The 13206-nt window shown below is 26.5% G+C and overlaps 1 protein-coding gene across 1 annotated transcript; it reads left to right on the plus strand.

The window, feature by feature from the left end:
- Positions 1-10946: 10946 nt before the first annotated feature.
- LOC149937475 (uncharacterized) lies at positions 10947-11781 on the plus strand. Its single transcript, XM_090153281.1, has 2 exons — positions 10947-11073; positions 11139-11781. The coding sequence occupies exons 1-2, from the start codon at positions 11012-11014 to the stop codon at positions 11716-11718; spliced, it is 642 nt and encodes a 213-aa protein (XP_090009407.1). The 5' UTR covers positions 10947-11011; the 3' UTR covers positions 11719-11781.
- Positions 11782-13206: the final 1425 nt, after the last annotated feature.

Raw genomic sequence — 13206 nt, forward strand, 5'->3', positions numbered from 1 at the left:
AAATACGAAATAGTATTTAAAATAAAATGCTAAATACAAAATAGTATTTAAAATAAAATACTAAATACAAAATAGTATTTAAAATAAAATACTAAATACAAAATACTACAAAATAGTATTTAAAATAAAATACAAAATAGTATTTAAAATAAAATACTAAATACAAAATAGTATTTAAAATAAAATACTAAATACAAAATAGTATTTAAAATAAAATACTAAATACAAAATAGTATTTAAAATAAAATACTAAATACAAAATAGTATTTAAAATAAAATACTAAATACAAAATAGTATTTAAAATAAAATACTAAATACAAAATAGTATTTAAAATAAAATACTAAATACAAAATAGTATTTAAAATAAAATACTAAATACAAAAAATTATTTAAAATAAAATACAAAATACAAAATAGTATTTAAAATAAAATACTAAATACAAAATAGTATTTAAAATAAAATACTAAATACAAAATAGTATTTAAAATAAAATGCTAAATACAAAATAGTATTTAAAATAAAATACTAAATACAAAATACTACAAAATAGAATTTAAAATAAAATACTAAATACAAAATACTACAAAATAGTATTTAAAATAAAATATAAAATAGTATTTAAAATAAAATACAAAATAGTATTTAAAATAAAATACAAAATAGTATTTAAAATAAAATACAAAATAGTATTTAAAATAAAATACTAAATACAAAATAGTATTTAAAATAAATACTAAATACAAAATAGTATTTAAAATAAAATACTAAATACAAAATAGTATTTAAAATAAAATACTAAATACAAAATAGTATTTAAAATAAAATACTAAATACAAAATAGTATTTAAAATAAAATACTAAAAACAAAAAATTATTTAAAATAAAATACAAAATACAAAATAGTATTTAAAATAAAATACTAAATACAAAAAATTATTTAAAATAAAATACAAAATACAAAATAGTATTTAAAATAAAATACTAAATACAAAATAGTATTTAAAATAAAATACTAAATACAAAATAGTATTTAAAATAAAATACTAAATACAAAAAATTATTTAAAATAAAATACAAAATACAAAATAGTATTTAAAATAAAATACTAAATACAAAATAGTATTTAAAATAAAATACTAAATACAAAATAGTATTTAAAATAAAATACTAAATACAAAATATTATTTAAAATAAAATACTAAATACAAAATAGTATTTAAAATAAAATAATAAATACAAAATAGTATTTAAAATAAAATACTAAATACAAAATACTACAAAATAGTATTTAAAATAAAATATAAAATAGTATTTAAAATAAAATACAAAATAGTATTTAAAATAAAATACAAAATAGTATTTAAAATAAAATACAAAATAGTATTTAAAATAAAATACTAAATACAAAATAGTATTTAAAATAAATACTAAATACAAAATAGTATTTAAAATAAAATACTAAATACAAAATAGTATTTAAAATAAAATACTAAATTCAAAATAGTATTTAAAATAAAATACTAAATACAAAATAGTATTTAAAATAAAATACTAAATACAAAAAATTATTTAAAATAAAATACAAAATACAAAATAGTATTTAAAATAAAATACTAAATACAAAATAGTATTTAAAATAAAATACTAAATACAAAATAGTATTTAAAATAAAATACTAAATACAAAAAATTATTTAAAATAAAATACAAAATACAAAATAGTATTTAAAATAAAATACTAAATACAAAATAGTATTTAAAATAAAATACTAAATACAAAATAGTATTTAAAATAAAATACTAAATACAAAATATTATTTAAAATAAAATACTAAATATAAAATAGTATTTAAAATAAAATAATAAATACAAAATAGTATTTAAAATAAAATACTAAATACAAAATAGTATTTAAAATAAAATGCTAAATACAAAATAGTATTTAAAATAAAATACTAAATACAAAATACTACAAAATAGTATTTAAAATAAAATACAAAATAGTATTTAAAATAAAATACTAAATACAAAATAGTATTTAAAATAAAATACTAAATACAAAAAATTATTTAAAATAAAATACAAAATACAAAATAGTATTTAAAATAAAATACTAAATACAAAATAGTATTTAAAATAAAATACCAAATACAAAATAGTATTTAAAATAAAATGCTAAATACAAAATAGTATTTAAAATAAAATACTAAATACAAAATACTACAAAATAGAATTTAAAATAAAATACTAAATACAAAATACTACAAAATAGTATTTAAAATAAAATATAAAATAGTATTTAAAATAAAATACAAAATAGTATTTAAAATAAAATACAAAATAGTATTTAAAATAAAATACAAAATAGTATTTAAAATAAAATACTAAATACAAAATAGTATTTAATATAAATACTAAATACAAAATAGTATTTAAAATAAAATACTAAATACAAAATAGTATTTAAAATAAAATACTAAATACAAAATAGTATTTAAAATAAAATACTAAATACAAAATAGTATTTAAAATAAAATACTAAATACAAAAAATTATTTAAAATAAAATACTAAATACAAAATAGTATTTAAAATAAAATACTAAATACAAAAAATTATTTAAAATAAAATACAAAATACAAAATAGTATTTAAAATAAAATACTAAATACAAAAAATTATTTAAAATAAAATACAAAATACAAAATAGTATTTAAAATAAAATACTAAATACAAAATAGAATTTAAAATAAAATACTAAATACAAAAAATTATTTAAAATAAAATACAAAATACAAAATAGTATTTAAAATAAAATACTAAATACAAAATAGTATTTAAAATAAAATACTAAATACAAAATAGTATTTAAAATAAAATACTAAATACAAAATATTATTTAAAATAAAATACTAAATACAAAATAGTATTTAAAATAAAATAATAAATACAAAATAGTATTTAAAATAAAATACTAAATACAAAATACTACAAAATAGTATTTAAAATAAAATATAAAATAGTATTTAAAATAAAATACAAAATAGTATTTAAAATAAAATACAAAATAGTATTTAAAATAAAATACAAAATAGTATTTAAAATAAAATACTAAATACAAAATAGTATTTAAAATAAATACTAAATACAAAATAGTATTTAAAATAAAATACTAAATACAAAATAGTATTTAAAATAAAATACTAAATTCAAAATAGTATTTAAAATAAAATACTAAATACAAAATAGTATTTAAAATAAAATACTAAATACAAAAAATTATTTAAAATAAAATACAAAATACAAAATAGTATTTAAAATAAAATACTAAATACAAAATAGTATTTAAAATAAAATACTAAATACAAAATAGTATTTAAAATAAAATACTAAATACAAAAAATTATTTAAAATAAAATACAAAATACAAAATAGTATTTAAAATAAAATACTAAATACAAAATAGTATTTAAAATAAAATACTAAATACAAAATAGTATTTAAAATAAAATACTAAATACAAAAAATTATTTAAAATAAAATACTAAATACAAAATAGTATTTAAAATAAAATACTAAATACAAAAAATTATTTAAAATAAAATACAAAATACAAAATAGTATTTAAAATAAAATACTAAATACAAAAAATTATTTAAAATAAAATACAAAATACAAAATAGTATTTAAAATAAAATACTAAATACAAAATAGTATTTAAAATAAAATACTAAATACAAAATAGTATTTAAAATAAAATACTAAATACAAAAAATTATTTAAAATAAAATACAAAATACAAAATAGTATTTAAAATAAAATACTAAATACAAAATAGTATTTAAAATAAAATACTAAATACAAAATAGTATTTAAAATAAAATACTAAATACAAAATATTATTTAAAATAAAATACTAAATACAAAATAGTATTTAAAATAAAATAATAAATACAAAATAGTATTTAAAATAAAATACTAAATACAATATAGTATTTAAAATAAAATAATAAATACAAAATAGTATTTAAAATAAAATACTAAATACAAAATAGTATTTAAAATAAAATACTAAATACAAAATAGTATTTAAAATAAAATACTAAATACAAAATAGTATTTAAAATAAAATACTAAATACAAAATAGTATTTAAAATAAAATACTAAATACAAAATAGTATTTAAAATAAAATACTAAATACAAAATAGTATTTAAAATAAAATACTAAATACAAAATAGTATTTAAAATAAAATACTAAATACAAAATAGTATTTAAAATAAAATACTAAATACAAAATAGTATTTAAAATAAAATACTAAATACAAAATAGTATTTAAAATAAAATACTAAATACAAAATAGTATTTAAAATAAAATACTAAATACAAAATAGTATTTAAAATAAAATACTAAATACAAAATAGTATTTAAAATAAAATACTAAATACAAAATAGTATTTAAAATAATATACTAAATACAAAATAGTATTTAAAATAAAATACTAAATACAAAATAGTATTTAAAATAAAATACTAAATACAAAATAGTATTTAAAATAAAATACTTAATACTAATTACTGAAAATGTATTTAAAATAAAATACTTAATACTAATTACTGAAAATGTATTTAACATAGTGTTTAAAATACAATTATTTAAAAGTAGATTTTAAGAGAGTGGGATTTTGACTCTTGTGAATCTACTTATTGTACTGTAAAATTAATTACTCTGGTGCAGTTATAAATAAGTTTAAAATATTTCTTTTCCAAAATTTTTAATCAAAATTGCTAAACATTCATACAACCTTATCCCTTTTAAATTCAAATTTCAACTGCCGGACTTTTTTTGATAAAAACGTTGCGTGCGCTGAAACTTAACCACGTTTTTCAAAAATATGCACGCGCCGAGGTCTCTATAGAAACAAACTTCTCGTAAATACAATTTTGACAACAAGCCAATACATCAATAACAACAACATTTTACAATACTAAACATTGTTACCCGAAAGAAGCCGAAACTTTAGTCGATTGCTTTATTTTTTTAACATTGTGCAATAAATATCGTTGTTTTTAAAATTTTAATTTAGTTACAATGAATATTTTAAAACTTAAAGTAACCAAAGGGGAGAGAGACTAGAATAAGTATATCGAATTATGGCTGAGGTTTATACGCAAACTAATGAAGAAATTCGTTCTTTAGTAAACATCTCAAATTTGGAAAGCATCAATAAGATTGAGTAGGTTCTTTATTACGTAAACTCTACAAGAAATATTATATTACATTCAAGTACATCGAATATTCGTGTATCTTTGTTTTGGTTTGAAATTTCGGTGTTTCTAGTTTATTTACTAAGGAGAACATTAAGTTTTCGCGAGTAAAGTAAAGAATTGATCAGAGAATTAGCTTCATTATTATTACTCACGTTTGCATATACTATTCTCGTATATTCATAACAACTGGGAAATAAATTAACTTACCTGATATTATTTACTTTAACAACAAGTTGGCAAGCCAAAATATACCTCTCCTCGGAAGAATTGTCCCTAGTGGTATTGATTTCTCGAGATAACCCTTAAAGATATATCTCCGCAATTTAGAGTTATTTGTTAAAAATGTTATCCCAGTTCTATCCCGCCCGGTATAAAATTTTAATTATAATTAAAATAATTGAGACGAAACGACCAATTTTAATTTATTCGGAATATTATAAGTTAAGTAGTTACAACAGTGAGTTAGACGTACTATAAAAATGCACAATTGAATTAAACCCTTTTTACAGTACAAGTTTATCAATTGAATATAATACAAAACAAATTTTAATGAAAGAAATATCTACAGAGGGTATTTTAACGACCGTTCGCTTTTTGGTTTATAATTTTAACGGAATCGGGCCGATTTTAATTAAACGATAGTTTATCGAAATTTTGTTAAAAGAATATTCCCTAAGGCCGCGCGATAAATTTACGAGAATAATTTCCCGTCGGCGTTATATCGAAAATTTATTAGATTCGGGATTGCCAGAACTGTAATGTTGTGGGCGAGTGATTAGAAAATAAAATGGCAACCAGAATTATGCAAAATTATAAATGTTTATTTTTATTCAGAACAGTCTATGGAACGTTCTAGATTTAACTTTCATCAATAACCCAACAATATATATCCCTTCTACGTAATTGTACAGAACTGGTACTCAAGTTTCTAAGACTAGATTTGTCTTAGTTCATCGTGATTGAAAAATAAACCAAAACACACTTACACTTAAATTCAAACTACCTAACTATAATTAATTAACAGCTGAGAGCTGAGAGCTACTAATTACTTCCAATCTACTTAATTACCCTCACAGGTTGAGTTGATAATTTCAAGGGTATAATTAGGTTATTCCAATTCAAAAATAATAACAATCAATTTCATCTTACAGCTGACTTGAGTTAGTTCACAATTACTTTAACACTTTCAGTCGTAAACACGCACTGTTCATACACTTAAGTCCATTCACTCACGTTCCAAACGCGAAACACAATTTATCTATTTTCTTGACCGAAGACCGAACATACCGCAAAGTTACCTCATAACTTTAGACCGACACCAGGACCCCGTCCTGTAGTAGTTCGTCTGACAGCCAAGAACTAAGAAAGACTAAATCTTCTATATTGACGGCAACGGCCTTATATACTTTTATTTTGTGTGTTTTTTTTCCCGTCGGGATTTGACTAAAGTTCGAAAAATTGAAGAGATTATATTTTTTACCAGGTTTGATTGATATTTCTCCACACGGTGGCGCTATATTATTACTTTGATATAGTTTCCGCGGGAGTTTTGAATAATTATCCTTTTTCTAAGCGATATTAAAAGGTAACAATGAACTATTTTTTGTGTTTTAACGAAATTTTGTTAAGAATTTAACAAAAATTTAAAACAAAACAAAAAACCGTACCTGTTAAGAGGGGAAATGTGGGACAGTGGGAAGGGGGAAAGATAAACCTGCCGTGGTCATGGAGAGCAAAGGTGAATTTCTCAGAATTCCGACGAACGGCCAAAAACTGTTCGGGGAGAGGGGACACGGGTTGTACTTGTCCATACTGGTTTTGGATTGCAACATGGAGTGAAAGTGACTTCCTTGAATCCTCGGACCTCTATCGTAGTTTTTCTCAAAGTCTTCATTTCGATTCGTTCATGAGAAATAAAAAGTTATCTATTTCAAATCTCTCAGTCAGTAGTTAGTGTAATTTTTCAAAAAACCGATTTAAAGGCTTCTACTTTTTCATACAGCCTTTTAAAGGCTATTTGTATTAACTCTTTTCAAACAGCCCTTTTCAAGGCTATTAGTAGATACTTTTATAAACAGCCTTTTTCAAACTCAAAGCTATTAGCTGATTTTAAAAAGAAATTTGGCTTTTTATCGAACACGGGTATAGTCTTAGTCGATAATTCAAAATAACGGTCAAAAACGCGGCCGATCAGTTTAGTAAAATATTTTCGGCGGCGTAATCGTCGGCCATTTTCGGTATGGAGATATAGGCCGGAAGGCAGGCAAGGCTGCCAGATTTCGATATACCGCAAACGGCCAACTCCCTCAAATGTTTAAGTTTTAAAAACGAAAATTTTGCGGCGTAGCTATCGACTAAGACTATTTGAAGTGAATCAAATGAACACCAGAAAGTTTAGATCGGGGGCTCAAAAACGGAAGAGAGAAGAAATCTTAGTTCGTAATCAGAAAATGCTCCGGGCTGAATTTTTGCACACAACATTTAGTCCAGTAAGTTTAGGATTTCACTTCGGGAAAAATGCCCCCAGGCTTAGTTTTTGCATAAACCTTTATTTGGTTTCTATATACGTTGTGTCAAAAGTCCCATCATTGGGGTGTATGGAAATGTTTTTATGGTGGGAAAATGACTGGCAAGAAAAAATAATTTCGCCAATATCTTCATTATTATTACTTTTACCGATATACTGTCAATTACAAAAATAATTTGGAGCACGTTATTGAATTTAGCATCTGAGCAGTCATTTCTGCGCAATCACAGTGCTAATTTTCTTAGTATGGCTTCATTTTGTTTTGCGATGAAGTTGTGGAAAAAAATATGCTATACCAAAAAATTTCACAGAACTTCCCCAAAAGTCTGCGGTGCCAACTTTCACCGCCATCTTGGAAAATGTCTGATTATTTATATTCGCCTATAATTCAAAAACTATTTCCCCAAACACAAAATATGAGGTGTCATTCTTCTTTAAATTGTCTTATCCTTCTTTATAAACTCTAAAAACATCGGCCATTTTCCCGCCATTCACCCCAATGATGGGGACATTGGACACAACGTTTATAAAGACTAATTAGAAATGTATGCAAAAATTCAGCTCGGGGGCATTTTTCCCAAGTTTGCCGATTTTTTCCTACAGTTCTTGGCATAGAGTAACCCACTCGCATAGAGTGGAAGGCCCTTTGGAAGCGCATGAAACATTAGTCCTAACGGGGCAGTTTGTTTTCGAAGCGCGAATAAATATAGTCCGAAGAGCGATGGTGTGGTTTTTAAATTTTTTAGAGTATTAACAGACTTTTTTTACCGAAATATTTTACATTACCTTTAGGCCACCTTGTTTATTTCACGCCTCGGAAACAAGATATTGCGTACGAAAAGTGTTAACAAGTTTCGCTGATAGCCTTCCACTCTATGGTTCCTGGACTAGAACGGAAAGCGTTTGAAATTCAACGAGTAACGTAATTTTGCTTGAAGCAAAACATAGTACCTAATTTTTTAAACTGACAGCGTTGTCCGTACACGTAGTCTATAGCAAACGAAACCCAAATATTCACGTAATTTTACAATTGAAGTGTCTTTAAGTCGCCATATTAATACGACGATAAGATAAAATCATAGTACGTTTACATTCTGGGATTTTTAATAAGTAATTGCCATTTTTTCAATATTTTTTATTTCAAGACAAACGAAAATGGTTATTTCAACCTCGGTTGATGTGTATAATCAAGGGATATTTAAAACGGGTAGCGACAAAAGAAATAATTTCCAACAATGCAGCAAAACTGGGGGATATTTGTTTGCTAAGCAGGAGCTTCGTTTATTAAAATTTAAAATCGTTCGTTAAGATAATGAACATCCAAGAGTTTGTGAACTTCTCACGCTGGCCGTTACGCGGATCTCTGAAAGTAAACTGAACAAGCTCACTCAATTATTGGGTGTAGTAATTTTCCGCGTGTTGGCGTGGTCAAAGAGCTGAATCAGCGTTCTATTAGCTATGGACGACTTGAGAAACATTATATCTATAAAGTATCACAGTAAAACTGATAACCTCCCGGATTTTCCTAAACTCAAGATAAAATAGCTTAACTGCAGTAAAAGCAATTGATTTGACATTGCATAGAGTAATGGCAGTGCTACGTCACACAACGTCACCCATGCTTTTTCCTATTCATAAAAAATTCGCGCCCACAATGGCGGGCATGGCCAAAGCTACGGAGTGCTACTACTCTATTGCGAAACAATATTCTTCAACGTCATTTTTCGGAAACTCAATGGTATTGCTGGTTTAGTGTTTTAAAAATTGAAAATTGTAGCATTGAAACTGACTCGTTAACCTAACACATCATTGGGGTTCAGTAAAAGCGCATTTGGATGACAAGTCCGATAGAAAGATAATTATTGTCTCTGAAGAAATTTCTTTTTGAACTAACAAATGAATCCATCCCTACCAAAAGCAGCGAACCATCTGCATAAGAGCAATTTGAAACCTGTAAACATATAAAGCGACATCCGTTGGGAATATTCCAAAATTATTATAAGTTTTCTTTTCGGTCATTTTATTGTTCCAAATATAGTTTCTGTTTGAAAATGGAGAATAACCCTCTGCCGGGAGTAGTGGCGTTCTCCTGTAATCCCAAGCGTCTGGGAGGCAGAGTTTGTGGATGGCCGTGTGAGAACGACCACTAATCCCCCAACGGGTGGTTATCATACTTCCGCCACGGGTGTCCCTTCAATATCCCCAAGTATCCCCCTGTTGGCGTCGCCGAAACTCACATCTCACAGTCCAGGGTGGAAAATAAGGATTTCTGTAAAATGTGGTTCATTTAAATTTAAGGAATATTTTTCAGCATTGAAAGCTAGTTAATTCTCATTTTAAATTTAATTTCCTAATTACTCGAATAAAACCAGCTCCTATACAAGTATACTCGATTTTTTTTTCTGAATTACTTGACGCGAATGAGACAAAGTTTCTCCTTAATCAAGTACTCGACTACTCGACTCGACTTCAATATTACTCGACTCGAATTTTCGATAGCCGACACGATTGCCTAAAACCACTTCTCGCACAGCCCTAGTGAATTCGAATTGGAGTGTACAAACATGCCACAGCCGCCGTTACACAGACCTTCAAATCCAAAGACTTATAATAGGCCAAAACTATTCGCTTGCTTTGGGACGAAAAGAGTACACCTTTTACCCCATACTACCAACTTCTTTTATACATTAACAGCCAAACTGTATTTGGAAGTTGCTCGCTATTTCTTAAAAATTACTCCAAAACTAGCGAATAGTTTTCGCCTAATATAGTCATTTAAAAAAATTAAAACACCTCGAATTAATTAAGTGGTCCAGTGGACCACTAACCCCCCTCCGATTTAATTAATAAACTGGTCCGTGCAATTTTTAAACTGTTCATTTGCCCACTGCCACCGCCTTATTTCCCGCGCTGTCTCACACCTGATTAATCAGATGGACGAGCAGACTGAATTGTCACAATCGTCCATAACGAGTTTAAAAAAAATAACCCTCTAGGATTCCTCTTTCAGAAATTCTAGGCGCCTTCTTCTACCCCCAAATTACCGCTATATATTGCGTAAGACGTCCATGTGCTGCTTTTTTGGCACGTAGTTAGTCGCTCTACATGTACTCTGATTTTAATACCCTAATAAAATGTTGAGAAACTTGGACATCTAACAGTTTACAACTTTCTTTCTGTAATAATAGCGAAACGAGGGATTTATAAATCATGTACAATTCAAACATGAGAACAATAAGGCAATCGATTATTCGGACAAGGAGTTGCAACAAGTTTGGCGTTTATTTTAATAAGTATTAACAAATTGACAATTAATATATAACTTATATTTATGTAGATCTCCGGGCCAGTCAGACGTTAGAGGACTGCCTGCTTTTCAAGTTACCTCCAAGTCTCTAACGCCTTCAGTAGCGGAAGAATCACCTACGTCCGCCGAAAACGGAAAAGTAGCAGTATCTTCAACACCGCGCTTAAGCCCCTCTGCACTTGGAGGTATTACTCAATTAGACAGTCTTCGGGATCTGTCATTGGAGCCTTCCACGGACGGTGAAGATTTACTTGGGATGCTAACAATTGAAACTGTATCAACTGAACGACCACCAAAGAGCTCCGTTAACTCCCTGGACGGCGAAGAATCTGTATTTGAACCGAACCTGTCTGATTTGGATTGCTCGGTCTTAGTAATGTGGGAGGGGAAGAACGGCGAGACGGCTAAAGACGGAAGTGGTCAGCCCGTCATCAAGTGTCGCGTCTGCTTGTCGCCGTACGAGAAAATCATGAAGGCAGCCGACGAAATCGTCACAACACAATGTGGTCACTTGTTTTGTTCTACTTGCGTTAAAAAAGCTTTGAGAAAGACGAACAAATGTCCGTTTTGTTATCGGAATGTGGTGACGTACTTTCCGGTTCATTTTTAATGATTTTAATCAATTAGCTCTCAGTTGAGAAAGGCCATATTTTTATAAGACACATAATTTTTAAATAGTTTTTAATGAAAATAATTTGGAAATTTAATGCCTTTTTATTGATAAAATATTTTACTTCTTGTAAATGGTAATGAAATAAGAATCATAAAATCTATTACAATCATCTATCCGTTGAAAAGTAGTGCAGTTCCTTTCCATGTATAAAACTTCAATATCCAATCAAAGAAATAATTTCTTTGGTCGGAATGTGGTGAAAACATTGCTGAGCATATCTTAACTTCAAACACTATTCGTGTACTTAAATGTGTTTTAACATAGCAACATTTTCTTGGAGTACACTAACAAAATATTTGGGCCGAAAGACTTTCACCGAAATTAAACTTGAATAATTGTATAAAAAACAAGTTTAATTTAAGCTAAATTGAAATAATCTAAAACCACTATTGCACAGTAAAAAAAACTAAAAATGTTTTATTTAAAAACTACTACAGCTGTTTCGGCTGCTTTACCGGAGTCGTCGTCAGGTAGATACAAAATGAGCAACGCAAGAGAAAATGGCGTACGCGACAAGAAATTCATTGTTTTTTTAGATTTCTATAAATTATTCTTTTAATTAAACAGTTTCATATATGGAGTGACGCTGTCATGGGCGGGGCCATCAATATCATTAATAAGGAGGTTAGCGGTTTTTTTTTATTTCCTTTCCCCCCGAAACGATAAAGTTACCGATTTGGAGCAGAGTGGTATTTATTTATTAAAATGCTCCTGCAATATGAGCTAACCAAACAGTGCCTAAAAGCTAGACTTAAATAGCATGACGCTGATTTACAATTAAAAAGACCTAAAACTATTGTCAAACATGTAGGCAGGGGGGGCGAGGGACATCACATAGAAATAAAGAAATATAAATTAATAACTAAAGAAAATAATCCCATTAAGTTAAACATCAGCGAGTCAATAGAAATTATCAAATTAAAAAACTCTAACCTCCTTATCAATGATACTGACAGCGTTACTCCATATTTGAAACTGTTTAATTACAAAAATAATTTATAGATATCTAAAAAAACAATTAATTTCTTGTCGCGTACGCCATTTTTCTCTTGCGTTGCTCATTTTGTATCTACCTGATGACGGCTCCGGTAAAGGAGCTGAAACAGCTGTAGTAGTTTTTACCTCTCCGAGGGGACTTTGTACCCTAAGAGGGGTTATACAACCACCGTGTCTGTCTGTCTGTCTGTGGGTCTGTCTGTCAGGCCTGCGAACGCGTTCGCATTTTCGAGGCAAAGGGTAATCACTGCGTACGCAGTTTCTTAGAATCCGGGAAAAGGTTTTTCCAAAAGCGCCCTCTTTTTGTCATTGGGTGTAGTTTAATTTTTTAATCGGCCGGGATTCGAACCCGAGCCCTCTTGAACGACAGGTGAGCGTTCTACTTATTAAATAAAACATTTTTATTGTGCAATAGTGGTTTTAGATTAT

Source organism: Leiobunum rupestre, chromosome 7, assembly GCF_980474605.1.
Source record: "Leiobunum rupestre chromosome 7, qqLeiRupe1.1.hap1, whole genome shotgun sequence".
NCBI classification, from domain to species: Eukaryota; Metazoa; Arthropoda; class Arachnida; order Opiliones; family Sclerosomatidae; genus Leiobunum; species Leiobunum rupestre.

Bases quoted from the DNA above. Each gene is read 5' to 3' on its own strand.
- LOC149937475 (XM_090153281.1), top strand. From the start codon at position 11,012: ATGTACAATTCAAACATGAGAACAATAAGGCAATCGATTATTCGGACA. The intron at 11,074-11,138 runs GTTTGGCGTTTA...ATATTTATGTAG, and splicing joins CGGACAAGGAGTTGCAACAA to ATCTCCGGGCCAGTCAGACG.